Source organism: Syngnathus acus, chromosome 2, assembly GCF_901709675.1.
Source record: "Syngnathus acus chromosome 2, fSynAcu1.2, whole genome shotgun sequence".
NCBI lineage: Eukaryota > Metazoa > Chordata > Actinopteri > Syngnathiformes > Syngnathidae > Syngnathus > Syngnathus acus.
This window is the reverse complement of record NC_051088.1, coordinates 6437087-6464845: the sequence shown is the minus strand read 5'-3', so window position 1 is coordinate 6464845 and position 27759 is coordinate 6437087. Positions and strand designations below refer to the sequence as shown.

Genomic DNA, 27759 nt, shown 5'->3' with positions numbered 1-27759 from the left:
GAGCAGTGAATCTGATTAATTTGCGTTTTATTTATTTTCTCCAGGGGGTAAACAAACCAGTAAAGTCTTTCAAATGCACACACACACTAAACTGCAAATGGTAGGACCACATTTGAATTAGCAACAACTTGCATGTGCACCTGCAGGGATACCAATGTTGTGTTGTTATGGAGCAAGAACAATGGTGCTAAATTTTCCCAGTGGAAATAGAATTTGTCATTGTCGTAAAATATGTATTGAAACATTGACACTGAAAATGAGTTTGCTGAAAAATAATTAGTACACATACTGCACTACATCGCTGCTCATGCAAAATGTGTGTTTGTGTGTGTGCGCGCGTGTGTGTGTGTGTGTAACTAAAATACATCCATCCATCCATTTTCTGTACCGCTTAGTCCCCACGGGGGTCGCGGGCGTGCTGGAGCCTATCCCAGCCGTCATCGGGCAGTAGGCGAGGGACACCCTGAACCGGTTGCCAGCCAATTGCAGGGCACACAGAGACAAACAACCATACGCACTCGCACTCACACCTAGGGACAATGTATTTTTATTATTTATTTATTTATTTATTTATTTATTATATTTTCTTACATATATGTATATTATAAGTTATATATAATAAATATAAAGTTGCACTTCTAAAGCAGGGTAAGTTGCTCAAAGGTACAGACATCTACATAAATGAACATTTGACAAAGACCAATGCGGATATTGCAAAGAAAGCACGTCACTTGAGAAGAATGAAAAAAATACAGAGTACATGGACCAGAAATTGCAAGATATATATCAAGCTTAATGGATCACCAGAAGAGGCCAAGATACTGATGGTGAGGAGTATTGAGGAACTGGAAAAGCTCGAATAAGTATCCTCAACTGGAGTGGACTTGGAACTGAATGGAGGTAACAACACAAAACACAAACATAATGCTCAGGGACACTACTCAACCTACATCAAGCAACAATGGACAGGTAACACAGTGGATACAAGAACATGAACAACTCCAACTGACGTTTGATTACAGTGAAAGCAGCACTCTGGACATAGATCAGGACATCGACCCAGACAATAATTTCTTCTCCACCACAAACAACACATGTTATTATTACAGCAATGATCAGTACAATACGGACATCTTAACAAAAGATAAGCTATCTATTATCCATTTCAATAGCCGGAGTCTATATAAAAATTTTAGTAGCATTCGGGATTACTTAAACACATTCAAACAATCATTTAATATAATAACTATTTCTGAGACCTGGATTACGACTGAGAAGGGAATGCACTTTGAGATGGAAGGCTATGAATTCATATGCAACAACAGACAGAGCAAAGCGGGGGGTGGTGTTGCAATCTATGTTGATTTGAATATGAAATTCAAGATTGTAGAGGCTATGACACAGGTGGTGGACAATCTTCTTGAATGTCTCACGATACAGATTTGTGTTGAAAAGAAAAAAGACATTAGTATAAACTGTGTCTATAGAGCTCCTGGTTCTAGCATTGAGACATTCACAGAATGGATAGAAAGTGTGATTATACAAAAAGGCAATAAAAATATTTTTATTTGCGGGGATTATAACATTGATCTATTAAATCCAAATAACCAACAAAATATTGATGATTTTTTAAATTTAATGCATAGCCTGAGTCTCTTTCCTACAATCACTAGACCCACGAGAGTAACATCACAGAGTGCTACTCTGATAGATAACATATTCACCAATATAATAGAAAACAGGACAACAAGCGGGTTATTAATTACTGATATTACTGACCACCTTCCAGTGTTTACAGTATATGACAATAATTTCAAATCTGAAATTGGGGTGTATAAACAACAAAGAAGAATTAGGACAGATGAGACAATTGCTACTCTAAAACATGAATTAATGGAACAGAACTGGGATGCAATATATAAAGAAAAAGATGTAAATAATGCATACCATAAATTGATGACTATATTCACTTCATTATATAATAAGCATTGTCCAATCAAGGAATATAATAAAAAAACTAAATATAAGGACAGTCCATGGTTGACAAAAGGCTTAAGAAATGCCTGTAAAAAGAAGAATTTACTCTATAGGAACTTCATAAAACAGAGAACAGAAGGCGCTGAAGATAAATATAAGAGATATAAGAATAAATTAACTAATATTATAAGATTAAGTAAGAAAGAATATTATAAGAATAAATTAGAGGATAACAAAAATAATATTAAGGGGATATGGACTCTCCTAAACCACATTATTAGAGAAGGTACTGAACAACATAAATTACCTAAATATTTTGTTATAAATGATACTGAAAATTATAATATGGAAGAAGTGGCAAACAGTTTTAATCAGTGTAAATGTTGGGCCTCAAATAGCAAAAAACATACCGATTCCAGCGCCAGATCAAAGTCAAAGTCAAAGTCAAAGTCAGCTTTATTGTCAATCCCTTCATATGTCAAGACACACAAAGAAACCGAAATTCCGTAGGCAACAGAGATAAATTAATAGAAAGGAATCCTCACTCAATGTTTTTGAAGGCAGTTGATGAAAATGAAATCATTAACATTGTACAACAATGCAAAAATAAAACATCTACCGACTGCAATGGGATTGATATGATGTTAGTTAAGCAAATCATTGAGGGGATTTCAAAGCCACTTGTGTACATCTGTAACTTGTCATTTTTAACTGGTACATTCCCAAAGAAGATGAAAATTGCTAAGGTCATTCCTTTTTATAAAACTGGGAGCAAACACAACTTTACAAACTACAGACCTATCTCAATATTGCCACAACTCTCAAAAATATTGGAAAAGCTTTTTAACAGTAGAATGGATGGATTTTTGGAAAAACATAAATTATTTGCAGAGAACCAATATGGTTTTAGAGTAAACAGATCAACAGCGCAGGCATTAATGGAATCAATCGAGGAAATCACAGATGCAATAGACAACAAACAACATGCAGTAGGAGTTTCCATTGACCTCAAAAAAGCTTTTGATACAATTAATCATAATATACTATTCAATAAATTAGAAAAATATGGGATAAGGGGATTAGTATTAGACTGGATAAAGGATTATCTGCGAGAAAGGCAACAGTATGTAAAGTTGGGTAATCACTGTTCTGGATATCTGGAAATAGCTTGTGGTGTTCCACAAGGGTCAGTTTTAGGCCCTAAATTATTTATTTTGTATATAAATGACATGTGCAAAGTCTCTAAAGAACTAAAACTCGTCAACTTTGCAGATGACACAAATATCTTTTGTTCAGGTGATGACATCCAACAAGTGGAATCAATGCTGAATGAGGAAATGAAAAAAATAAAAATGTGGTTCGACTGGAACAAATTATCATTAAATGTAAGTAAGACCAAGTTTATGGTATTTGGCAAAGCGAATATAAAGATACAAATAGAAATAAATGGAAATGAAATTGAAAGGGTGCAGGAAAACAAATTTCTTGGGGTTATAATAGATGACAGGCTTAGTTGGAAGCCACACATCAAAAACATAAAGTCTAAAATTTCAAGAAGCATGGCAGTCATATACAAAGCAAAAGAATTACTGGATTATCATTCACTTCGTACACTTTATTGTTCTCTAGTCTTGCCCTATTTGCATTACTGTGCTGAGGTTTGGGGGAATACTTGTAAAACTTCACTACAGCCACTTATCATTCAGCAGAAAAGAGCAATAAGGACTATTCATAAAGTCAACTACTTGGAACACACAAATCCACTTTTCATACAATCCAAACTATTGAAATTCACTGACATAGTATCTTATCAAACAGCAATCATCATGTATAGGGCAAAAAAACAACTACCAGATAATATCCAAAACTTATTTAGGCATCGGGAGGGAGGTTATAAGTTAAGAGGGAATCACAACTTCAAAATCTTAAACATAAGAACAACCTTAAAAAGTTTCTGTATAACTATAACCGGGGTCAAACTATGGAACAATCTAAGTGAGGAACTCAAGCAAAGTCCAAATATCCACCAGTTTAAAAAAATGTATAAAAATATGTTGTTTAGCGGGTACAAAGGCTAAGAGTGCCAAAGGGCTACACACAAGTAAAAATGAAACAGAACAATAAGTGTGCAAGTTTGTTTACTTGTGTTATATTGTAGAATTACAGTATAGTATGTTGAATCGTTGGTTTAATGGATGAAGTGAGAAAGGGGTAGGAATCTAAAAAGCTATGCTTCCTCCTACTCCTTTTCGAGCATTCTTTATTTTTTTATTTACTTATGTATTATTATTATTATTAATTAATTTATTTATTTAATGTATTTACTTCTATTTGTTGGTTTATTTTTGTTGTTGTATGGACTTATGTGGCACTTTAGAGTGTTATTTGTTTTGTTTTTTGTTTTTTTGTTTTTCTTTTTTGTTTTGGATGTTCGAAATAAAGATATCAATCAATCAATCAATCAATATTCATTCATTTCTATTTTCACTTTTATTCATTTTCAAGTGACGCATGACGACTAGGGGGCAGCATCTTACCATGAAACTGGAGTTCTGTCTGAGTTCTGTCCTTCACCTCAGTAGGATGAGAAGTTATACACAATGCCTGGACATGACATTTGGTACACTTGCAAAACCCCTGTCGACATTAGGCATGATGAGGTATTTGTTTGTGTGTGTGCGTATGAGTGTGTGTGTGTGTGTGTTTGTTTGTTTGTTTGTTTGTTTGTTTGTTTGTTTGTTTGTTTTATCATTTGCCTGTTTGTTTGTTTGTCAGTCTAACAACTTTCTGAGAGCTTTCTTCATCTAAAAATGTGATTGTTATTGTGGTTAAAGTGTGCATTGGTGTTGAATATAGTTACTCCAAAAAATTTGTAACGCTTCTTTATATGCTGCAGTGAAACCACAGCAAATTCAACATAATGTTAAAGGAATGCCTTTGTACCAGTGCCAATCAACACTGATTTGTTTTTTGTAATGAAGGCTTGGCAAATATACAATTACATTTTGCTTGATTAACGTTGGCAAAAAGTGAAGAAAGAGATTACCCTTGGAAAGGTTTAACCCTAAAATATATAATTGCATATGTAATTGCAAAAAGACGAAGACCTTTAAAGAAGAATGTCGTCAAGGGTGGAGTAGAGCATGTCAAGGCTTGAATGTACTTAAATGTAATTCTGCTTTCCAGAAGAAGATAAAGTGAATCACAACATCTTATCCGCCTAGACCCATAAGTAAAGGAATTCTGAATCGTTATAAGTCCGGTTCACCTATTTTAGGTGTAACTGGAATATATTAGAATGGATTTAAAGTGACACAGACACGGAAACACCAAAATAGTTAGTCATTGTAAATGAGCTGTACGCTAGTCTATTGCATTGTATGTATAATATGCTAAAAAGAAGTGTGCTAAATGTTCAGGCACTTGGGTAATTTAGGTAAAACGGAATTAAGGGACACTCAATTGTGAATTAAACAATGCCATAAAACAAGTAATTGCTCTTTGTTTGTACATTTGTCACAAAACTTAGTGAGGTGGAAAAAATATAGATAGACAGAAAGCCTTTATTGTCATTGTACACAAGAAACAGTCTACATAGTGCAACCAGATTAGAAGTTTTTTGCAACTATGATTAAGAATTCCAAGAACCAGGAATGTTGTCATTCTTAAAAAATCAACATTTGTTTGGATTGGTGTAATTAGACCCAGGCGTATAGGAAAGTCGCAACGACAATTGCGGGTGCCAAATTGTGACGAAGCTTGCAACTATGCAATGCAATGCATCGCATGCGACTATATCCAAAACGCAACATCTTTAATCAATATTTTCCACAAAAACCCCACAGTGTAAAGGTTTTATGACAATCTGAGTATATTATCATGGCTAGATAGCGAACTATGAGAGAAATTAGTTATAGTTATAAAAATGAGAAACAATGCATCCAAAGGCCTTGTCTTGGATGAACGCAACAGCCACGTGACAAAATCCTCACTTGGCCTATACTTTAAACATTGTGGAAATGGCGAAGCCGAGAAACAACATGACACCCATAAATCCATGTCACGTGAATTTTGGCAGTGTGGTAAATCTAGACTGTTATTTATATAGCTTTAATACAAGCATTGTAGAAAATGGATGGGTGGATAGGTAATAAATGCAATCATATATTACCTATCCACCCATGTTTTCTGCTCAGGCTAAATTCCAACAGCATACGTAGTTGTAAAACAAACAAGCTAGTAACGAATGACTGGATCATGAACTGCAGTCATGGGCAATTTGTGGCCTGCGAGCCGCATATGGCCACACCCGATGAATGAACGTGAATGCGTGTCCTGTGACTGGCTGGCAACCAATCCAGGGTGAAGTCTGCTTTTTGTACTTGCAGCTTCCCGTGAACCAAAACCCGATAAGCAGTAGAAAATGGAATGATGGAGAAGGAAAATATCCTTATAAGGTTTGTTTCAAAAGTCACTCGCCAAATAAGCTCTCCTCTTACAGTGTACGTTCTTCACTGACTAGTGCCTCTGGGCAAGGCTCATGTTCTTTATGCTGCTGCTTGCAAAAAGCAGGTCGAGACAAGACAGCATGATTGCTCAGCGCGTATAAAAAAGTCACAGGAGGAGACGACGTTACATTTGGTGGTAGTCAGGGCCTGCAATGTGCTTTTGAAGTGGTACAAGAATGATAGTGACAGAAAAGGAATGAAATGATCAATGATTCATTAAAGGCGACTGTCATTCAGGCAATTTTTTGCGTTCAAATACTGAAAGAAAAAATCAAAAAGGACTCTGAGTGAGGCTGGGTCTCTGTCAAAATCAAAAACAAAAACATAGAACCAACTCTATGACAAATTTGTCAATTTTTGCTTGACCGCACCATAAAAAAATGTCAGGGATTCCAACTGCTCTTTCAGTGAGAATAGATTTTCACAACAGTTATTGTACTGGGTCTTGATACATTGTGTGGGCACAATAAAATTTGTTCATTCTCTATAATGTGTCTCTCTATGAGCAATACATACATAGATGTCATATGTCTATGTGATGTAACACATTGCATTCAAACCATACAGAACTGCTCTGTTATCATAGTGTGCATCTGCAGGGTAGTCACTGACTCAAGTAAATGGCACATCAACAGTTTTTTCGCCTCAAGAAAAAATTCCACGGCAAGGAAAGTGTTCATTTTGATGGTATCCAAAAGAAAAGTCACTTGTTTGGAGAATCTGCATTTTTTATCAGGAGAGGTGCAGACTCTGCTTTCTTGCCTTCCTCCAAAATGCTCGAGATTAGATTCTTATCAAGAAAATCTGATTTAATGTGCAGTGCCATGTTTGTGTCAGCTGCCATGGACATGATCGATTGCTTTGGACAGGAAGGCCTAAGTTCTACACAAAGCAATCAAATGCGGAAGACTTAGTGTCTGTCAACAACTACTTAATACAAGTTAAGTATCTACTACCCATGTTGTCAAGATTTGTCCTTAAGTAAAATGGCATAAAATAACATTTAATCCACCATATCATCAAGTGATTATATAGTACAGTAAATAGGAGAGAGGACAAAACACACAGGACAATGCTGTTCAAATTCCCTAAAATGGAGCACGCGTAGTGTTTTGTACAGAAAAAAAGAAAATACGTTGCTGTGTTTTTTGGTTTGTATTTTTCACCCCCCTCCTCATAAAAATGCACACATATTAGTATGCTTTATTATTGAAACGTCCCAACTGGAAAAACATTGAGTTGTTGCTTCAGTAACATTTCTTGCATTTGCATGACCATTTGTTGCATGGCAGAATTCAAAGTTTAAGGTATTTTATCCATCCATCTTCTCCGTCTTCTACTGCTTATGTGGGGTCAGGTCGCGGGGGCAGTATCCTTAGCAGAGAGGCCCCTCTCTGCAGCTACTTTGCTGAGCTCATGCCCGAGACACCTCATCTGTCTCCTCTCGATGCGGTGCGGTAGAAGTTTTACTCTGATCCCTTGCCGGTTTTCTGAATATTGGTCTACTCGGCCTGGACATAAAATCACTAAAATAAACAAATAAATAAAGTGGGCGTGACACTGTGGCGCACTGGTTAGCTCGTCCACCACAGAGCTCAGCGGTTGTGGGTTCAATTCCACCTCTGGCCCTCCCTGTGTGGAGTTTGCATGTTCACCCCGTGCCTGCGTGAGTTTTCTCCGAGTACTCCGGGTTCCTGCCACATCCCAAAAACATGCAAGCACTTCAAATTAACCGTAGGTGTAAGTGCGAGTGTTCGTCTCTGTGTGCCCTGCGATTGGCTGGCAACCGGTTAATTTGGTTGTCCTGATGACTGCTGGGATAGGCTCCAGCACGCTCGCAACCCCTGTGGGGACAAGCAGTATGGATAGATGGATATGAGTAAGTACGAGTTTAAAAATCTGTACCACTCTACTGCAGTTAAGAGCATTAACACGATATTATCATTAACATGTACTGTATTTATTTTCTCTTTTTAAACTCAATTGGTGTTTCTGTAGCTTTAGTTACAGCTCACAGACATAAGAAAACATGTCAAATGAGGTAGGATTAAGAGAATGTGAATGAAGGAGATTTTGATTGTGTTCATTTCTGCTAAGCTTGCAGGTGTGGTTTTACCTCGAGGTGGTTTGCATTCTTCAGTGACAGTTCTGGCCTATTAGTGGCCCCTAAAACCAAGCCCTACCTAGTGCTAAGGTTGAGTGGAAATCCAAGATGACTTTAAATCAGTAATGCAAGACCATTCTAATGAGAAGTAAAAAAAAAAGTAGAAGTTGTTAAAAGATTCAAGATTCAAGAGTTTTTATTCGCCATGTTTGAGCGTGCCAAACAAGGAATTTGACTTCGGTACATCACAGCCTCTGTTCAACATTTAGGTGACTAACAACACTCAGGACATGTGGAAAATGACAAATATTCTCAAACATCCCCTGATCTTAAATATAGAAATATAGAGGGTTTACAAAAAGGTGCAAACTAAATTAGGTGTTGGAGGTTGGGGGTGAAAGGGGCTCGACATTACAAGTGGATTGTGTAATTTTTGTTGCAATTTTGAACCTATACTTCTGCTTGACCCTATAATCTTCTCACCCATCCATTAATGCTTATTCACATTAGTATCACTACAGATGACTTTAGGTGGATTACACTCTGGACTGGTCACCATTCAATCAAAGAGTAGGTATAAACAAGCCACCATTCACACCTATGGACAATTTTAGGTGGAGGATACCCTGGACTGGTCACCATTCAATCAAAGAGTAGGTATAAACAAGCCACCATTCACACCTATGGACAATTTAGACGGACCTACCATGCATGTTTTTGTGGTGAGGATGTATGCCTAGAGAAATCTCACCTATAGGAAGAACATTGAAACTTCATGCAGGAATGTTGATTTAAAAATTCAAACTGGGATCTCCTGACTGTGAGGCATACATTCTCACCTGATTTCTCCCTGCTCAAATTCAGGCACAAATAAAACAATAAAATGTTACTAGCGGAGCTGATGTAACAATAATGACCCTATCAAACTGAGAAAGAAACTCTCAAAAATTCTAAGGCAAAGAAATGCACTGTTGTGCAATGGCCAATGGTCACTTTATCTCAAGCCAATAAAGCTCGCCGTTCACTTAGTGAAGACACCAATGAAGGCTGCAAGAGTCACAAGAACGTGGCTGCAGAAACCAAAGCCTTTACCAAAATGTCATTTGCAGATCAAGTATAGAATAACTTAATCCGCCCACTAGTCAGTAATGTTTCATTTGAAAAAAAAATAATAATCAAACCTTAAGCGGTACAATGCACACGTAAAGAGATACATAGGTACGTAGCTTGTCTCTTTGCAGATGTGGTTCTAGTTTTGAGGGAAAAAAGCGGGGCCGCAGGCAGCTGCAGTGAGTGTTATATAACGAATGAGCATGAAGCAAGTTGTCTCATGCAGCGGTTCTGAGCAGGCAGAGGCATGGCACTACTGTACCAATGGCTTAATAAATAAGCTCCCTCTTGTTTAAATGCAGAAAGTTCCCATGATTTATGGGGTGACACAGCCTTCTTGTCAGATCGCCTGAGGGGGCCGCGACCCATTTTTACCCATTGTGCAACATAGCTTGCAATGCATCAAACATAAACTGTTTGCAATGAAAACTACTCTTGTAGTGTCTGATGTACCTTTGTAGTTTCCAGCACCTTTGAAACATCCCACAGATTACTCTACTAGTTCACAACAAAAATATTTGTTGCATCGCAACAAATATAATCAAAATTCATTTCTGTATTGCATTGCGACACTTGTTGCCAGGCATAATTTGTGAGTCCTAGTCTATTCATTCTGCTGCACCACATAGTAGAGAAAGGACAGGGAGTGGTGGCAGGAGTTTAGAGAGTACAGAACTAGCGTAATTAAGCATTTAGTGTACATTTTCAGAAAGCATGTTCCTAAAGCAATTACATTATTATTATTATTATTATTATTATTATTATTATTATTATAGAGCACAAAAGTAGCGGGTACAAAAGTAATGACAATTCTATGGGACTAGAACTTACTGGTGCCCTAAAAAAAAGAATTTCAATTTGCGACATTTGTGGGGCCAAAAGTATAACGATGGGAAAATGAATTCCCAAATGTCTTTCCCCACCCATTCACTTTTAAACATGTTGAAATAAAAGAACCAAAGAAATATTTGAGCTAGGCTCATAATTCTGCTCTGCATGTTCAGCTTTGCCATTTTGCTCTTGGCAACTGTGGTCAAGGGTGTGGTTTACAATATTTGAGTTAGTGATAGTCAAGACAAGCTTACTCATTGCCAATAGACTTGTATTTGTATCCCACAGAAAAACCCTGATTGTGTTGTGAAAAACAAACCCCAGTTCTAAGAAAGATGGGAAATTGCTTGAGTACATGTCAAATAAACATCTTAACTATTAGGTCAGTTGGCAAGGTAAGGCAGCAGAAAACACATTCACCCGATAGATTCAGTCCATGCTTATTGTATTGATTTGCCAAGATTTACTATATCAGCGTAAACTCCCGTCTCTATGACAGTTCTCACAAAGACGAACATTAGCCTGCAAACATTCCACTACATGTGCAAACAGGACAGCTTGAGATATCACTCATATGGTTCCAGCTATATTGGATTCCGCATTGTAAAAAAAAGACAATCAAGTCAATAGGCATTTTGACATTGACACAAAAACAATTTTCTTCATTGATTGTTTTTAAATGTTTGTAACAATGACATGAGCATGTCTGCTCTGTCATCACGTGCATTGTTTTTGTATGTAAATGCATACCTATGCAACGTGTACTTAACAGCTTTGAACGAGCTTAATGGCCTTTTAAACGTTGCAGTTAAATGCTTGTATGAATTTTCAAAGTTGTGGGAAACAAGTGAATTAGCTTATCTTAAGGACAAGTGCAAAAGCTTCCAGATTTAGACAATTTTATGATCCGAGTGCAGACAATTCTTTTCTTTTCCTTTTCTTTTTTTTTTTTTTATATTCTTCACTAACAGTGCAAAATTACTTGTGACCAATGCATATGAACACAGTTATATATATGATCACAAAATTGAAGCAATGTGTGAAAACTTTCAATGAGAGCATTCTGGATATAAAACGAGAAGTCACGGAAAATCTTGCAGGGTGTGACTTGCCCTCCAGCACTTTTAAGGAGGCCTATTTGCAAAAGAGAGACTCTGAAGGCAACACCTCATCTAGAGTGAATGTGATGCGTTGCAACACGTAGAAACAGGAACTCTCGTCTTCTTTTTACCTCTGATGTTAGGTTATGCGTAAAATTACATAATTTACAAACTACTAAATGAAAACTATTTGTGGTGACCTGCTATTGAAATATATCTAGAGTCCTCCTTATCTATTGATAATGAGAACTAAAGGCAGGCTTATAAATGTATTCGATTTTTTTAGCAATGTATGGAAATTTTGGGTTTGATTCTACAATGAGAAATTCATTGATACCTAGTTTGTTTGAACCAGAAGATTGCAATTGGAGTTTTGATGCAAATAAGAATAAAGGCAGTTGTTGGAGAAATGCGAGTCTACTTCCTGACTACTGTTGCGGAGCTCTTGAGAAAGGCACTCTGCACAGAACTATTTGTACACCCTTTCCCTCTGTCATCTCACCTTGCATGCCTGCATCTGTGTGATCTATTCATGTGTAGCATGCAACACAAGAGTAAAATCTACTTTCCCCTCGAGGGATGATAAACAATATACAGTATTAAAGCATCTATCCGACCATTTTCTATTCTGTTTAATTATTCACGAGGAACGTGTATGATGACAATATGTTATTGCACCCTCTACTTATAGTATGACTACAAAAAAGATGTTTTAAAAACAGTATAACTAAAAGTATATAAAAGTCATGACAAAATCCAAGGCAGGCGAGAGTGTCCAGTATTTGTCAACACACAAAAAAAAGTGCGCCAAGCAAATCATGCAGGGGACTTGCTTTGGAAATCTTTGATGGGACAAGATGGGACAACAATATTGCCCATTTTGCATGATTTTCTTAATGTAGTACAATTGCAGGTTCTTTATCTAGCTAGGTGTGTCAAGACAGCTCCTTTTACAAGAGTGGCACAGTTGCTTGTTTGACAGCCCAAATATATCCATGGAAGTGGGCCTTACTGCAGGTGCGACCTCCACATTCCTTGTGATTGGAGCACGGTTGGGAGGTGCAGAGAAGGCGGAGCTCTGTCGGTACCTCCCTCATTGTTGGAGGTTCTTAAAAAGCCATCAGGCACAAGAAACAGGTACTTAGAGGGACGACTCTCCTCTTTGTGGACTCCTCTGCTCTGCCAAGCCTCTCTCTCTCAGCTCCTCCTTTTCTCTGTGACTCCTTTTCTTCAAAATGACGAGCATGCGTAGCATTAAAACTGTGAGGACCAGCTATGGGACTGGCGGCGGAAGTAATTTTGGCACGTATGGTAGCGGTGGCGGTGGCGGTGGCAGTGGTGGATTCACCTCACGATCTGCAGTTAGTTATAGGTCAGTCCCAATAGCTTCCTCAAGTAGCACTATTCTTAGATCAAGCATGCGTGGTAGTGGTGGTGGTGGTGGTGGTGGTATTGGTGGCGGTTTTGGTAGTTATTCCATAGCTGCTGGAAGTGGAGCTGGTTATGGGATCAGTGGAGCTGGTTTTGGGATGGGTAGTGGTCTTGGTTATGGCGGTGGTTATGGTGGAGCTATTCCAGCTATTACAAACGTCCAAGTCAACACGAACCTGCTGACCCCCTTGGACATTAGCATCGATCCCAGTATCCAGATGGTCCGAACAGACGAGAAAAACCAGATCAAGGGTCTGAACAACCGCTTTGCCAGCTTTATTGACAAAGTAAGTGGTTCTTTGATGTTTGAGAGTCATTCGGGGAGAAACCCTCATAACTTGACATTTGTGTGTTTGTGCAAAACTGAACATTTACTTTATTCTGAAGTGCCGCCTCTTTAGCTAATGACCAGAATGTGGGGATATCTAAACTATGTTAATGACTACATACTCTTAACTCAAAACTGGTTTTCTCAAAGTAGAAGCTGCCAAGAAGGCCACTTCCCATTTAATGTTCTATGACCATAGGTGGTCCCCTGCCATCTGCCTGACAGTGAGAGGCAGAAACATTATAGTGGTCATATCCAATGTCCGATACTTTTAAAGTCAAGGGAGATCATGTTACTGGTGATTGGACTCGAGGCCCTCAGAGTGAAGCGGCACACCTGATCTGTAACTACTAGAATTCATGTAAAAGTGAAGGTTTAAGCTGATGTGGATTTAACTTGTTGGATTCACATACGTATGTAGAAAATAATGCACTCATCAGGAATAAATTTGTTTGGTATCAATTCAGGACACGTGTGGCTGGAGCCTATCAGGGAAAATATCAGTAATCACCGCCACAATACTAGAGTTTTTTTTTTTTTTCTTCAGGAATCTTCAAGGATGGGCACTCGATAAAAGTGCGCGGCCCTGAGGCCCAAAAAGCATAAATGCATAAGGGAGTGGCTAAATGAGGTGTGGAGGCCAAAATGAAGGGATGGGCTTCAACGTCATCGGGGCACGTTCATTTCATGTTCATGCTGCCAGGAGCAAAATGTTCAAACATGTCTGTTCAGATCATCTCACACGCTCAGTTGATCTCATTACGTGTCCACTACATTTTAATTGGGTGGTATGCGAGGGTGCACCGATGATTATTCCAAATCCCAGTGACAACCATATAATTATATTAAAAGGCCTTGGAATTTTCCGTCCGAAACACTATTTGCACGCCATAAAGAAATGCCACCCCCTACCCTACTAAGAGTGTATTCGTCTTTCCCATTAGGTGCGCTTCCTGGAGCAGCAGAACAAAATGCTGGAGACCAAATGGAATCTTCTGCAGGAACAGACCACTACCCGCTCCAATATTGACGCTATGTTCGAGGCCTACATTGCCAACCTGCGCAGACAGCTCGATGGACTTGGCAATGAGAAAATGAAACTGGAGGCAGAGCTGAGGAACATGCAGAACATGGTGGAGGACTTCAAGAACAAGTGTGTCTAATTTGTTCGTGTCTTAACAGTATTTGATAAGCACAGCCAATTATTAAATACATTGCTTTCACTGTTTCAGATATGAGGATGAAATCAACAAGCGTGCCGGAGTGGAGAATGAATTTGTTCTCCTTAAGAAGGTGGATGATTCTTAAAAGTACATCTAAAAATGGAAACTGTACATTTTAAAAACAATTACCTTGTCTCTATCATCACCTCATCTTCATACAGGATGTTGATGGTGCCTACTTAAATAAGCTTGATCTGGAGGCAAGGGTCGATGCTCTTCAGGATGAGATCAACTTCCTCAGAGCTGTCTATGATGCTGTACGTAAAACAAACTCGATTCAGTTGGGCTAATGAGTCTAGGAAATAAGGACTCATTTCCCTTTGGTGTGGCAACAGGGAGAGATTCTGTCACAACCTTTAAGTTAACCATGACCAGCTGAACTTCACTAACCTAAATGTCAAATTTGTTTTGCATATTCACAGGAGCTGCGTGAACTCCAGAGCCAGATCAAGGACACATCAGTCATTGTGGAGATGGACAACAGCCGTAACCTGGACATGGATTCCATCATCGCAGAAGTGAAGGCTCAATACGAGGACATCGCCAACCAAAACCGTCTATCCACAGAGGACTGGTACCAGCAGAAGGTAGTTAGTGAACGCAATGTCAAATGCAGACTCTTCCCTTCCAGTTGATAAATGTTATACTGGATCACATATTACTTGGAATTGGAAGAGTAGATACCACAGGTGAAGATGTTCACAAAAAAAGAATTGTCCAACCGAAAATTAAATCCAAGGTTTGGGTCCATAATGTGCCATCGCAGTCCCGTGTTTGGCAGTAAAGAACATTATGAAAAGTGGTTAACAACTGCCAAACCAATGCAGGAAATTGAAATTCCATATTTCTTGTTTTAGCCTTCTGTCGAAAAACACCATGTCAATGGCTGTAAGATTTCCACTCTTGTCCTTCCAGTACAAGGACATGGAGGCCTCTGCTGGCCAGTATGGAGATGACCTGCGCAACACCAAGAGCGAGATCGCAGAACTCAATCGTATGATTAGTCGTCTCCAGAATGAGATTGACGCGGTCAAGGGACAGGTATACATTTTCGATTCAAGTTTACTTCTGGGTGAAGTTTTATTTTTCAACCCTTTTCTTGAACGTATGGTGGCTATTTTTCTATTTGCAGCGTGCCAACCTGGAGACTCAGATCGCTGAGGCCGAGGAGCGTGGCGAGCTGGCCGTACAGGACGCCAAGGCCCGAATCAAGGATTTGGAAGATGCTCTGCAAAGAGCCAAGCAGGACATGGCCCGCCAGGTCCGGGAGTACCAGGAACTCATGAATCTCAAACTGACGCTTGACATTGAGATCGCCACCTACAGGAAACTGCTGGAAGGCGAGGAGCAAAGGTACTTGTTTTGACACCTTTCCCCCTTTAATATGAATGCAGTCCATTATTAGTGTGCAGCACCTGAGGTTGTTTTATTAACTTCTTTGCAGAATTGGCAATGTAGATGCAACCATCCACATACAGTCATCCAGCGGAGGCATCAGTGAGTATTGATGTTCAATTCTTTCGTTTTCAAGAATCACGCTGAAGCCAGAGTTTTGAACATGAGCCCTTATAAATAAAAGTAAACATGCTAATGGTAATTGGTTTTGAATTATAATGTCAATGATGATGCACCTAGGCATCAAATGAATGTCCTCTCATATCCAGGAGTATTAGGTATTTCCTGGTGCATTTTTTTTTCTTTTGTTGTGTGCTTGATATGGAATACTGATACAATTGCTGAATTTAAAAGGATTAGATTTTTTTTTAATTTTCCTTATGATATTTTCAAGTTATTTGTTGATTCAAAACATGACGTTTGAAGACAAGTTGGAAATGAAGTAATGTAGTTTTCCTTGTGTGTCATGGCACATTTACATTCTTTCTGTTTCATTTGTCCCATTGCCATCACCAGGTTCAGGAGGCGGAATGGGATATGGTGGAGGTGGCATGGGAGGTGGCATGGGAGGTGGCATGGGAGGTGGCATGGGAGGTGGAATAGGAGGTGGCATAGGAGGTGGCATGGGAGGTGGCATGGGCATGTCCATGGGTGGAAGCACTGGTATGGGAGGCTATGGCAACATGTCCCGAATGAGCAGCGGCGGCAGCACCATGATGACATCAAGAACAAGCCTCAGCTCTCGCCGTTGAACATCCGCCTGAACCCATTGTGTCCCTTCCTGTCCGTCATCAGGCCACGACTCGGAAAAACCTTCCACATATCAACGCATCTCTTGTTCTCTTTACTTCTATACGTCTTTGGTTTAATTAGCACATACTGTACACTCAGGGAGTCAGAGGTTCCATCAAAATCCAAGCAGAGGCAGAGCCATTATTGGAACACCAACACAAAGCAGAGCATTCATATGAGTCAGTCCTTTTTTGTGCTTGTGGCTGTTTGCTGTTAGCTGCATGCTGTCTTGTAGACAAGCACATATTTGTAGTTGCATGACAGAGAATCCCTGCAATGCAACCAATCAATGCACGCTAAGATGTTAGGCACAGGAGGAGGGCCGGGTCTCTTATATTCCCAATGAAGAAATCCTTTACATGGTCCTTTTAACTGCAGTCTTACATCTCTTAGCGTGTATGAAGCAGCCACACACCATACATCACTTTCACACAATTTCTAGCATCTATCTGTCTGAGAGAGAGTAAACTAGCAGTTACGGTTTGTATTGCTTTTGCTTGACTCTGACTGGGTCAACCCAGTTGTTCTCCACCAAGCCTGGAATAAAGCTGAGTTCATCTAATTTACAATGCCTGCTTTGTTACATTTAGAAGGGGGATTTTCATATAAGTGAAGTATTTTTGAAATGTAAAGCACTGAATTGTAAAAACTTGAATCTAAAGATAGTCATTTGAATCATCAGGGTCATTTTCACCGACAAGTCAGATCATGAAAATAACAGGGTTCCATAAAATATGATTGTGAATTCAAGTTTGGTCGAGCAATTTGACAGACTCCATCCTCTTTGAAGTGCAAATTAGTCTTTGTCACACGTCACTTCAAGTCATTTTAAGATGGGTTTTTTTTTTCATACACTGATCACGTTAATGATGTCTCCATAACAAACAGATGATTATATGCAACACTTTTTAATCAGATATCTCACAGTGCATACATTTTTTAAATGATCAATTGTACAACACTCCAAGAAAATCCTATCACTGGTGAGGAATTTTTACCCCACGTACCCTGGTACTCATATGGTCCTTGCTGGCTACCTGCCTGCCTGGTTCCCACGGGCACCACATTGGTGCCCCCTGCTGTAGTCAAATCTTTTCAGATCGTGCTGTATCTGGCATCACCTGACAGAAACCTAAACAGTACAATTGCAAACGTGCAAAATTTCACTAACACAAACCAAGCCTGAGGCAAAGAAAACGATTTCACACCCAGTTATGTTATTAAAGTTCAGGACTTAATCACTCCATGAGAAACGGAGTAGGTTGGGGTGGGGGTATGTATTATTATAGTGGTTGCTATAATCGTGTATCATACTGAGAAGTAATTTCCAATATTTTGTATTTTGTCTGTTCCCATTCAAGCAAAGTTTGGAATATTAGCTCTGAGATTGATTCAGAATTTTATAAATTAACCAATTTGATTTGGCACAAGATACTATACTATCTCCATTTGTCAAAAACATAATACATGACAACACCGGTTTATATCGTTTTCACGCTTAAGGCTTGTTTGAATTGATCTAATGCTGCTTTCTAGTGGTCAAAAGTAATATGACTACTACCATTTCTCCCTTTGCCCAATTTGTTTTGCACTGCAAATACTCGTATTAATGCTGTGGCCTGAGAATCACAATATTTGTACTGCAGGACTAATCAAAGCGTTAGACTGAGACTCATATATACAGCACTTAAAAGATAAATAGGTAAATACATAATAATACTAGGAGAAAATACAATAAATATATCAATGACTAAATATACAATAGCAACAGCAGGATTTGTTTTATCTCCCGGGGCTAAAGGGGGCTTCACCGATAATTAGAGGGCTGACGAAATGAATTATTCATTATCGACTGGTTAGCACATCACATGGGTATAGTTAGTTCATAATCATTTACATTTAGCTATTATCTGATAGCAAAAAGGCTTAAGGGAGTATTAAAAATTAAATACAAGGTTAGCGCCGGTGCATCTGCCTATATGGCTGTCTGACTGGGATCATCTGGGTCAAAAGTCATAATCTCCATGTGGATGAGACCTGAGAGGATGAAGGGAAAAATAGCATCATTCTTATTCAGAGTATTACTAGGGAAAACACCAAGTCATCCCATACACTGTTAAAAGACTTTTTCAACAGCCAGACTTACTCTTCCACTCTGCAATGGTGAGCTCCAGGCTCTCAAAAGAATCATCATACGGCTGAGAGTCGGGCTCGCTCTCCGGGTCATGGTATTCCTCCAGGAAGGGGTGCGAGAGTCCCTGTGTGGCTGTCAACCTTGTGTCTGGATCCAGCAGCAACATACCCTCCAGAAGCGAGACAGCTGTATTTAAAATTTCAACATTAGTAATCTATTCATGACGGTTAACTCAGAGCCCTAATGTTAGATTAACCCAAGGTATCATCTTGGAATAAACAAATACAAATTACATTTGTCTCACAGCGGGAGACAGAAATTGAGCTTTCCCTTTCCACACACATTGTTGAGAAAAAAGTCACCTCAACAAAGCGTTCTACTGACCTGAAACTGTTTGCATGTGGCCAAAAAGGAGAACTACATCAAATAGCTTATTAATAACCAGATTTAGTATCTGTAGTTTTGAGTCAAAAGATATCAATCCACCTTTTTCGTCCATGGACGGAAAGACCTCTTTGAAGTTTTTCTTCTTTTGCGCAGGGAGACCTTGAACATACGACTGTGCCTGGAAAATATGCGCTCCCATTTCAATTTCTCAAGTTGTTGGCATATAAAATGTCTTGGAATGTGTGCCAGATGTGGACTCTGGCATGCACGGCGGATATAAAACTCACATCTTTACTCTGCATCTTCTGCACCAAAGTTGAGTCAGGTGTTCCAGTCAAGCGGAGGATCTTTTTCAGTTGATCAAGACCTGAGCAAGATGGTTAAAAAAAAATCTCATCTAGCTGTGAGAACAAATAACATACGGATGCATACCAGTAGGATTCAGTTGAAATGCTTTGATGCATTGTATGAATTGCAACTGTTTTGGATTTTAAGTTTATGACAACTGTTTATAATAGTATCATTTTGAACAAAAACTCAGGGCGTTGTCACTTTTATTTTGCACTTTTGTTAATTAACTACTAATGAATTCTAAATCAGAGTGAGTTGTTTGTTTTATTTTCTCTTGTAATGTGTCATCCATTTTGAGGATACTGTCGTGTCCAGGAAAAAGAATCTGTCCGGTGATCATCTCAGCCAGGATGCAGGCAGCTGACCAGACATCCACTGTCACATGTAGCGAGAAATATATTGCTGTGATGAAATTGACAGTGACCAAAGTGGAAAAAATGCTTGCTTCCGAAGCCTACCTGTCTGACTGTAGTGCATCCAGTTGAATATGACCTCTGGAGCTCGGTACCAGCGGGTCACCACATAACCAGTCATCTCAGTCTCTGTGTGCCTCGCAAGGCCAAAGTCCAATATCTGATGAGGTCAAACAAATAATTTGTGCATTGAGGGCACTCTTTTTGTTCCGAACGCAAGTCTGTCTGTCCGTAGCGCCTCGATTAAATACACCATCTGCGCAAAAAAATAGACCCCCTGTTGAAAAGTCTACCACTTCGCCTAATTTTCAGTCAAAATCCCAAACACTGTAAATTAGACAAAAATGAACGTTCACATTCGCACCGGCACCAGACTACCAAAATAGTCATGTTGTTGGCTATTCGGTTTTCAATCATTATACTCAAGTGTACCTTTAGTTCACAGTTCTCGTTCACTGCCAAGTTGCCAGGTTTTAGGTCCTAAAAACAAAATCGCTTTTAATAAAAAATAAAAAAAAAGAACAGCAAAGCACACAATGTTGGTGAATTTAAGTGAAAAAAAAAAATTGTTGAAAAACCACTCTCTGGTCCATAAACTAATAGCCTCATCCCTGAGTAAATACACCTAAATAAATGGTAAATGTTATAAAAAAAACTTCAAGTTTTATTATCCCCAAGAAATGTATATGTTACTATTTTGAGCTTTGGTGTAGGGAAGCCACTGCTGGCAGTTCTAGATTTGAGCCAAAGGTGTTGTTACCAAAGCAACGCTGATGAGCGTTCAGATTTTTGTTTGCCATCAAACAATATTCCACACAGTGTATGAGCATTTTTGTCCATACTAACCCGGTGGATGATGCCAGCAGAATGAATGTACTGGAAAGAGGGAAACACAAATCAAAGAAAATTATATAAAAAAAGTTTTTTTTTTTTGTTTTACATTCGTTCAACCCAAAAATGAGCTGTGTCAAATGTAACTTTGAAATGCATATTTATTTCAGACGTAACTGGAAATCATTGATGTTTGCTTGAAAAACATGAAGCCTTCGCTATAATTATTAAGTTAAATTCAGAATGTATATGTAATACAAAAGAACTACTACCAATAAAAAAAAAGATTTTTCAGCTGTGTTGAATGACAACATAACAAACTTAGCACAGTTTTGCGTTCCCGGGCGAACAAAAATAATAATTTGAAGTTGATACACAAATTAATAATAAATAAGAAAATAATAAAAACCCTAAGATGTCTGTGCATCAACACCGAATCACGCACTTACCTTAAGTCCTCTTAGAAGCTGGTAGAACAGGTATGTGATAATGCGATCAGTCAATCTCCGCTTCTTCATGATGTGGCTCAGATCTTGCGCTACAAAGGGCATCACCATGTAACTAGAAGTTTGTAAAAGGAAGACAAAGAGCTGTGATAAGAAAACTATACTTCATAATCAAGACAAACGTTAGACAGCCATACAAACATGTCAACACTTGCTCCTAAAAATCATGCTTGCACGGCAGCTACACACACTATCAAAGGGTCTCGGCAAGCTGCAACAACTAACAGAAGAATGTTGAGGTTGGTTGCTCGCTCACTCACAAGGTTTGGAATTTCTCCATGGAAGAATCAGGTGTGAAGACGTCGAGGAGACATATCACCTTTGGCGGGGAAAAAGGGATATTCTGCTTAGATGTGCAGTACATTTTCATACACATCTATTAAACATAGCATAAATACTGCAAAAAACTCAATGTTCTTTTCACCTTTCAGTTCTTACTCAGATTTATCTATCCATCCATTCTCATATCTACAACATCTCAAGGTCGTGGGGAACTGATGTCGGACAAGTAGACAAATGTTCACAGCCACATTGGCTCTGTCCCGGAATGGAAACTGAACCTACACTGTAGGTTTGTGAGACTACCACCATAACATTAGGGACTTATGCAAATTCAATTAATGTATTAATGATTTAAGTGAAATAACATTTTAGATGAATTGCTGCGCTGCTATTTTCCTTGACCTGTGTTCCAAGGAAGAAATTTATGGCACAAAAGCCTTATTGTACTGCTTTCACACTGAGTTGGTATCAGTTCCGGTCTGTTTTTCATGGTACTCAGTGAGTACATTGAGTTTCTTTGAGTGCACTTCTTTGGGTTTTCTTGCAATGAGGATTGAGGTCATGCTCAAAGAAAGTTTTGCTTTTGTTTGAAAACAACAACACCCAAGGACAATTATGAACCAATCTCTTCTCGTTTTTAGCCTCCTTCCTGGATTAGCAGCAAAACTGTATACATGATGAAAGCCTGCAGTCACAAGCAGAAATAGCGCATGGAACATGCGGGTTCTAACAACAAACAGCACTCCCAGCTTGCCCTAGATCTTGGATGAGATTATAGGCTTTTGTTGAATGTTCAACAAAGTTAGCGTGTCCTCAAAATCAACTATGCCTGAATGAAACAGATGAGAACAATTGCAATTGGTACGGATGTGCTGGAACCTAAAGCTCATCAACCAGCCTTGAGGAATGTAGAACAAATGAGTGAATTATAAAACGTACATTTTCATGCTCAATGTGGCGAAGCAGCCTGAGTTCCCGGTAAGCTCGTTTGGTGTGGATGAGGGACTGGAAAGGCCGATACAGCTTCTTAATGGCCACCTTCTCCTTGGTCTTCTGGTCTATGGCAGAGCTACCACAAACACATTACAGAGAGGACATTAGAGACTCTCAAAACCACTAAACACCTCTTTATCTTATGAAAGTTGTCATTGGCAAGATATGTCGCATTATTCAGACATCCCATCCATTCATTTCCTCAAATGCTTATCCTCATGAGGGTTGCAGGTGAGATGGAGCCACAGATGACTTTGGGTGCCAGACTGAGCACATCCTGGACTGGACAATCACAAGGCTCATAGTGCCATACAAGCATACTTACTCAGATTCACAATTATGGACAATTTCTATCTTCATTTAAGAGCAATATTCACCATTGTGAGGCTCTCATGCTAACCACAGTCACCACAGATGCATAAAAATACACTTTACGGACAAAAGAGTTATAGAACAACATATATCCACGATTTCGAAGTAGAAAAATTAAAAAAAAATCTGATTATTTCATAAAATGCCATTTTAGGCTGAAGTGCTTCATTTAAACAGCCACAACAAGGGCATACTAGAAGTACATGAAGAATTAAAACTGAAGGTTGAATAGTTCACAAACTTTGCTACAAATTGAGAAAAAAAGAAACATGAGTTTCTTAAGGTCGGAAATAACACACAGAAGTAACCTCGACTAATGTGCAAATCTTTATTTGGTACATATGCATTGTGGCTACTTTATTTATTTGCATGACAGGGGCAAAATCTTAGTATAAAGCAGTGCTGCAAACATGGCTGCAAACTACAAGCACATTAAAAACCATCCTGAGTTACATTATAGTGTTTTGTGCAGGTGTGGCTAGTGTAGTTGTTGAGTTCAGGGTCGGTCAGTCGTTTATCATTCGCTATATGGCATCCCTATGGGCTTAGCGTGCCGGTGGAAGAGATCTTGCATATCAGTGGACCTGCACTGACTTGCTGACTTGCCTGAGGCACACAATAGTGCTCCTGTTTGCAGAAAACAGATAGCTGCGGGTGCAAAAGTCTGATGAGTGGAATGCATGCTAAAAGCATATGCAGATTGTGCCTTGACCATACTCTGGGTTGAAGAGGCTTTGGCCATTTATCAACAGGGATGACATCTGTTTTATGGGCATGAGATCATACTGAAACTACTTGAATGTCATAAAGTACATACCTGTGTTATGCACCATACGTGTCCTTCAAGCTCTACCTACATTAAGTCAGCAACATGGCAAACCTTGTCAAGTGTTAAATAACAGTAATCAGCCTTATATGCATAATAAAAATGTAGAAACTACTGTGATATGGATGATGGGCTGTCACGCGTCCCGGGTTCAACTCACCAAACTGTGCCATAGGCACCAGAGCCAACTGCCCGCAGCGCCGTGTATCTTTCCGGGACTTCCCATGTTGTCTTCTGGATCTCCACACTCTGGAAGCCCGGCCTTACCGGAGAGTTTCTCGGTGGAGAGTCCATGACTCAAATGTCCATTCCGGGTAGTACACAGTGTCTGACTGGAAGCAGCCAGGTGAGAGCGTCGCAAAGGTTGGAGGGAAGAAGCCGCGCCTCTCTGCTCATCCTAACCATACGCCCTTGTGACACATAAACTTCTCCTTATATGTCCGGACCTTTTATGTTGCGATCCTGCACAATTTCACCTGTGCACCTGTGCAAGTTAATGATGAATTTTTATTGCTTGCACTCACTACAAACTCTTTGCTTGAAGAGGAAATGTCCATCGTAAATGTGAGTTTACCTGAATTTATGGACCCTTTGGGGTCACGGATCGGAATGGAGCAGGGTGAGTACACAGACACAGACACAGACAGAAACCCTGACAACCATCCATTTTTTGAACCGCATGTTTTTGGGATGTGGGAGGAAACCGTTGTGCGCGGAGAAAACCCACGCGGGCCCGGGGAGAACATGCAAATTCCACACAGGGAGGGCCAGAGGTGGAATCGAACCCGCACCCTCCTAACTGTGAGGTGGACGTGCTACCCAGTGCGCCACCGTGCCACCCCATGACAACCAACACATAATAAAACAACCGGGGACGAGTCGGGACATTTGGTGGACACATGAACCCAAAGGCCAGTGAGTAAAAAAGGTACAGTTGTTTTTGTGTGAGCGATGAAGTTCTGGGCTAACGACATCTGTTAATAGATTGACCTTATGTCAGTAATTTCCCACCACTACCGGAAATAACCGTATTTCACTTATAGGTGAATCTTTAATTCAAATCCATCCGTCCGCCCGTCTATCCAATTATCCGTCCATCCATTCACCCGTCCCTCCGCCATCCGTCCGTCCATCTATATGTGAAACTTTGAGCAGGCCTTACCTCAATGAGCCACTTGAAAAAAAAGCTTCACATCCTGCTGTGTGGTAGCTTTGTAATACCTCAAGCAAATTGCTGAAAATAATGACTTTTAATCAAAAGGACAAACCTAATGAGATGTACATGCAAGCAAACAAAAACAGCATGAAGTAAGTTTTGTATGGAAATAAAGTCAAGTTTATTTGTACAGCCCTTAATCACAGACAAGTCTTAAAGGGCTTCACATGGGCAAAGTTGAAAAAAAATTCTCAACATCCCCTGATTTTAACTTCCACGAGGGCAAGGGAAAAACTCAAAACCCCAACTGGGGAAAAGTGAGAAACCTTGAGAAGATACCACAGGGGGTTAGGGTTATCCAAGATGACCAGGCTGCAATGGATGCAAAAAGGGCAACATTGAACACACAATATTAAACAATCCAAAGAAAACGTAGATGTCCATATTCAAAGTGAATAGCTGCGGGAAGGTGCCCTCATTGTCAAACTTTCTACCTAATATCAAATCAACTTGGGACAAACCTGACATGGTGACAATAACTGACAACTGTTGAATTTTAGGCGTAATAAAAAAATAAATGAGCATTTTCACCAAACGAATGATAAAATGTCTGGCCAGCAGAGGGTGACCTCAAGCAATCTTAAAAATAGCATACGAGAGGCTCTGGGCTTCTATGGTAATTGGGAATATACTGGCCGAGAGGGCTTCAATTTCCTTCTAAATAGTAATTACCCCAAATGAGAAAAACCTTTAAACCTTTTTACTTTAACGATATAATACAAAGCTAACAGAATGTACTCTACATGTACACACGTTTACCATTATTATGTTCAAGATCAATTGTCAGCTTTTTCTTTCCGTCTTTTCTGCCCCCCATTTGTTCTTTTAAGGTTTCTATATGACCCTAGAAGCCTATGATGGAATAAACCAACTGTAAGACACAAACCCAAATACTTGGGTCTGGCAAATCAACAACAGAAACACATCCAGGAGACCCTTTCAAAATAAATGAATTTTGTGGGGCCACTGCATGCTGACTAGTTAAAATCTATAACGAAACAATGCAACATCATTTTCATAATAATAGTAACTATGGAATAAAAAAAAAAAAAACGTATATATATATATATATATATATATATATATATATATATATATATATATATATATATATATATATACACTACCGTTCAAAAGTTTGGGGTCACAAAATTGTTTGGGTGACCCCAAACTTTTGAACGGTAGTGTAAATATTATTACCGTTTTTTTCCGTGTATAATGCGCAAAATTTAACTAATTTATTGCCCTAAAATCTGGGGTGCGCATTATACATGGGTACAAATGTTTTGCAATTTTTTTTTTTTGAAATTTTTTTTTTTTTTTAAGAAAATCATGGTACAACAAAACCAACAACAGGACTGACCGACAATAGTGTGTTTGTACCGTGCTCTGGTCATTTCGTCAAAGAAGGGATAATAGTCCTCTTCTTGACTGACAATGAATGTGATAGTTTAATACAATCAGCAAATAACAAAATGCGTATTACAGGTAATATTTTATTTCACAACACTTTGCCTTGTTCCTTTCGTCTCTGCTGTTCACTTCAAACACGCTCCATACAAACCAATGCTCTCGTATCAGACGCTTGCTCGATCACCTGCTCGTTTGCTGTCACAATGTACCCTACACAAATCCGAAACATTTGTTGCGGCTCCGAGTCACGACGAGGGGCAAGTTTTGGTTTCCAAGGGTGTTTTTATTCCTCTTCAACGTCTCTCCCATACAGAGCCGCCTTTTTCACATGTCCGCACGTCACTTTCCTCTCTTTTCATCTGATCGCGGTGGTGCCTTTATGGGCAGTCAGAGAAATCAACGCCAACAAAAAAAATACATCCAGCCTAGTTAAGACCATACCAAAGACTATAAAAATGGGACCCATTGCCTCCCTGCGTGTGTGACGATCATTGGGACTTAAAAAAAAAAAAAAAAAAAAAAAATAAATAAATAAATTGGGTGCGTATTATACATGGGTACAGGCTTTTTTCCAGCATCAACATGCCATTTTTAGGGTGCGTATTATACACGGGGGCGCATTATACACGGAAAAAAACGGTAGTCTGTCGCCTGGCGTTTTATTTTGGGAGGACTTTGTGTAGTTTCTTGTCCCGCCCTATCATACTGGAGAGGCTGGAGAGGACAGTCGCGCAACCAGCAACCTGCAGGAGGAAAACGCTTTGCTCTGGTTGATGAGTATACACGCGCAACACTTTATTCGGACACTGGAGTTTTTGTTACAACATTTTGCAAGCAATTAGACTTAAATAGTAATAAAAACTGTGCGTACGATCGAGGCATATAGAACCGAGAAAGCGCTGCAAAGCTTGCTGCGGTGGATCTACTTCGCTGCTTATGAGAGAAGTGAGCCGCTCATCGCATCATCCTGGACAGCCGATTTCAAGTAAGTTCACCGGGTACTTTCGTTTGAATCAATGGATTTAATTTATTAGGAAAGCAGTTTTTTGTGTGTGTACGTGTGGTTTTCTAGCCCCGGTTTGCCATACTTGTTTGACACTTTTAGTCAGGTTTATTTTGATTTTTGGGAAAGTTTGCGTTTTGCAGACAGATCCCTCAAAACACGTCACTGTTACTGCATCTTGTGCACCCACACGCAGCTCCACATCCCTGGAAGGAGTCCCTCCTTTGTCAGCT

At 39.3% G+C, this 27759-nt stretch overlaps 3 protein-coding genes and 1 long non-coding RNA gene across 5 annotated transcripts in view; 3 read left to right on the top strand and 1 right to left on the bottom strand.

Moving 5' to 3' along the window:
- The first annotated feature begins 5979 nt into the window (after nucleotides 1-5979).
- LOC119131771 lies at nucleotides 5980-20009 on the top strand. Its single transcript, XR_005099709.1, has 3 exons — nucleotides 5980-5990; nucleotides 9808-9811; nucleotides 19921-20009. It is a non-coding gene; the product is annotated as an uncharacterized LOC119131771 (long non-coding RNA).
- On the top strand, nucleotides 12748-17361 carry LOC119131752 (keratin, type II cytoskeletal cochleal-like). Its single transcript, XM_037266463.1, has 9 exons — nucleotides 12748-13348; nucleotides 14334-14542; nucleotides 14622-14682; nucleotides 14774-14869; nucleotides 15035-15199; nucleotides 15528-15653; nucleotides 15745-15965; nucleotides 16057-16109; nucleotides 16524-17361. The coding sequence occupies exons 1-9, from the start codon at nucleotides 12866-12868 to the stop codon at nucleotides 16757-16759; spliced, it is 1650 nt and encodes a 549-aa protein (XP_037122358.1). The 5' UTR covers nucleotides 12748-12865; the 3' UTR covers nucleotides 16760-17361.
- Nucleotides 17690-24290, bottom strand: zgc:171775 (STKc_p38 domain-containing protein). Its single transcript, XM_037266471.1, has 12 exons — nucleotides 24055-24290; nucleotides 22643-22772; nucleotides 21682-21740; nucleotides 21365-21476; nucleotides 20931-20960; nucleotides 20517-20564; nucleotides 20130-20244; nucleotides 19975-20046; nucleotides 19608-19687; nucleotides 19420-19498; nucleotides 18946-19119; nucleotides 17690-18836 (listed from the first exon to the last, which is right to left on the bottom strand). The coding sequence occupies exons 1-12, from the start codon at nucleotides 24186-24188 to the stop codon at nucleotides 18775-18777; spliced, it is 1095 nt and encodes a 364-aa protein (XP_037122366.1). The 5' UTR covers nucleotides 24189-24290; the 3' UTR covers nucleotides 17690-18774.
- Nucleotides 24291-27231: 2941 nt separating this feature from the next.
- Nucleotides 27232-27759, top strand: part of plxnb1a (plexin b1a) — a 41159-nt gene continuing 40631 nt past the window's right edge. For both annotated transcript variants that reach the window (XM_037279219.1, XM_037279218.1), the window contains exon 1: nucleotides 27232-27508. The gene's annotated coding sequence lies outside the window, so the exon portion shown is untranslated. The remainder of the gene's footprint in view (nucleotides 27509-27759) is intronic.

Excerpts from the sequence above, each read along its gene's own strand:
- LOC119131752 (XM_037266463.1), top strand. The coding sequence starts at position 12,866 with ATGACGAGCATGCGTAGCATTAAAACTGTGAGGACCAGCTATGGGACT. Across the intron at positions 15,966-16,056 it reads CTGGAAGGCGAGGAGCAAAG|AATTGGCAATGTAGATGCAA; the intron begins GTACTTGTTTTG and ends ACTTCTTTGCAG. Across the intron at positions 16,110-16,523 it reads GTCATCCAGCGGAGGCATCA|GTTCAGGAGGCGGAATGGGA; the intron begins GTGAGTATTGAT and ends TGCCATCACCAG.
- zgc:171775 (XM_037266471.1), bottom strand. The coding sequence starts at position 24,188 with ATGGACTCTCCACCGAGAAACTCTCCGGTAAGGCCGGGCTTCCAGAGT. Across the intron at positions 20,961-21,364 it reads AGCTTCTAAGAGGACTTAAG|TACATTCATTCTGCTGGCAT; the intron begins GTAAGTGCGTGA and ends CCCTCTTTCCAG. Across the intron at positions 19,120-19,419 it reads TCCGTCCATGGACGAAAAAG|CTGTCTCGCTTCTGGAGGGT; the intron begins GTGGATTGATAT and ends TTTTAAATACAG.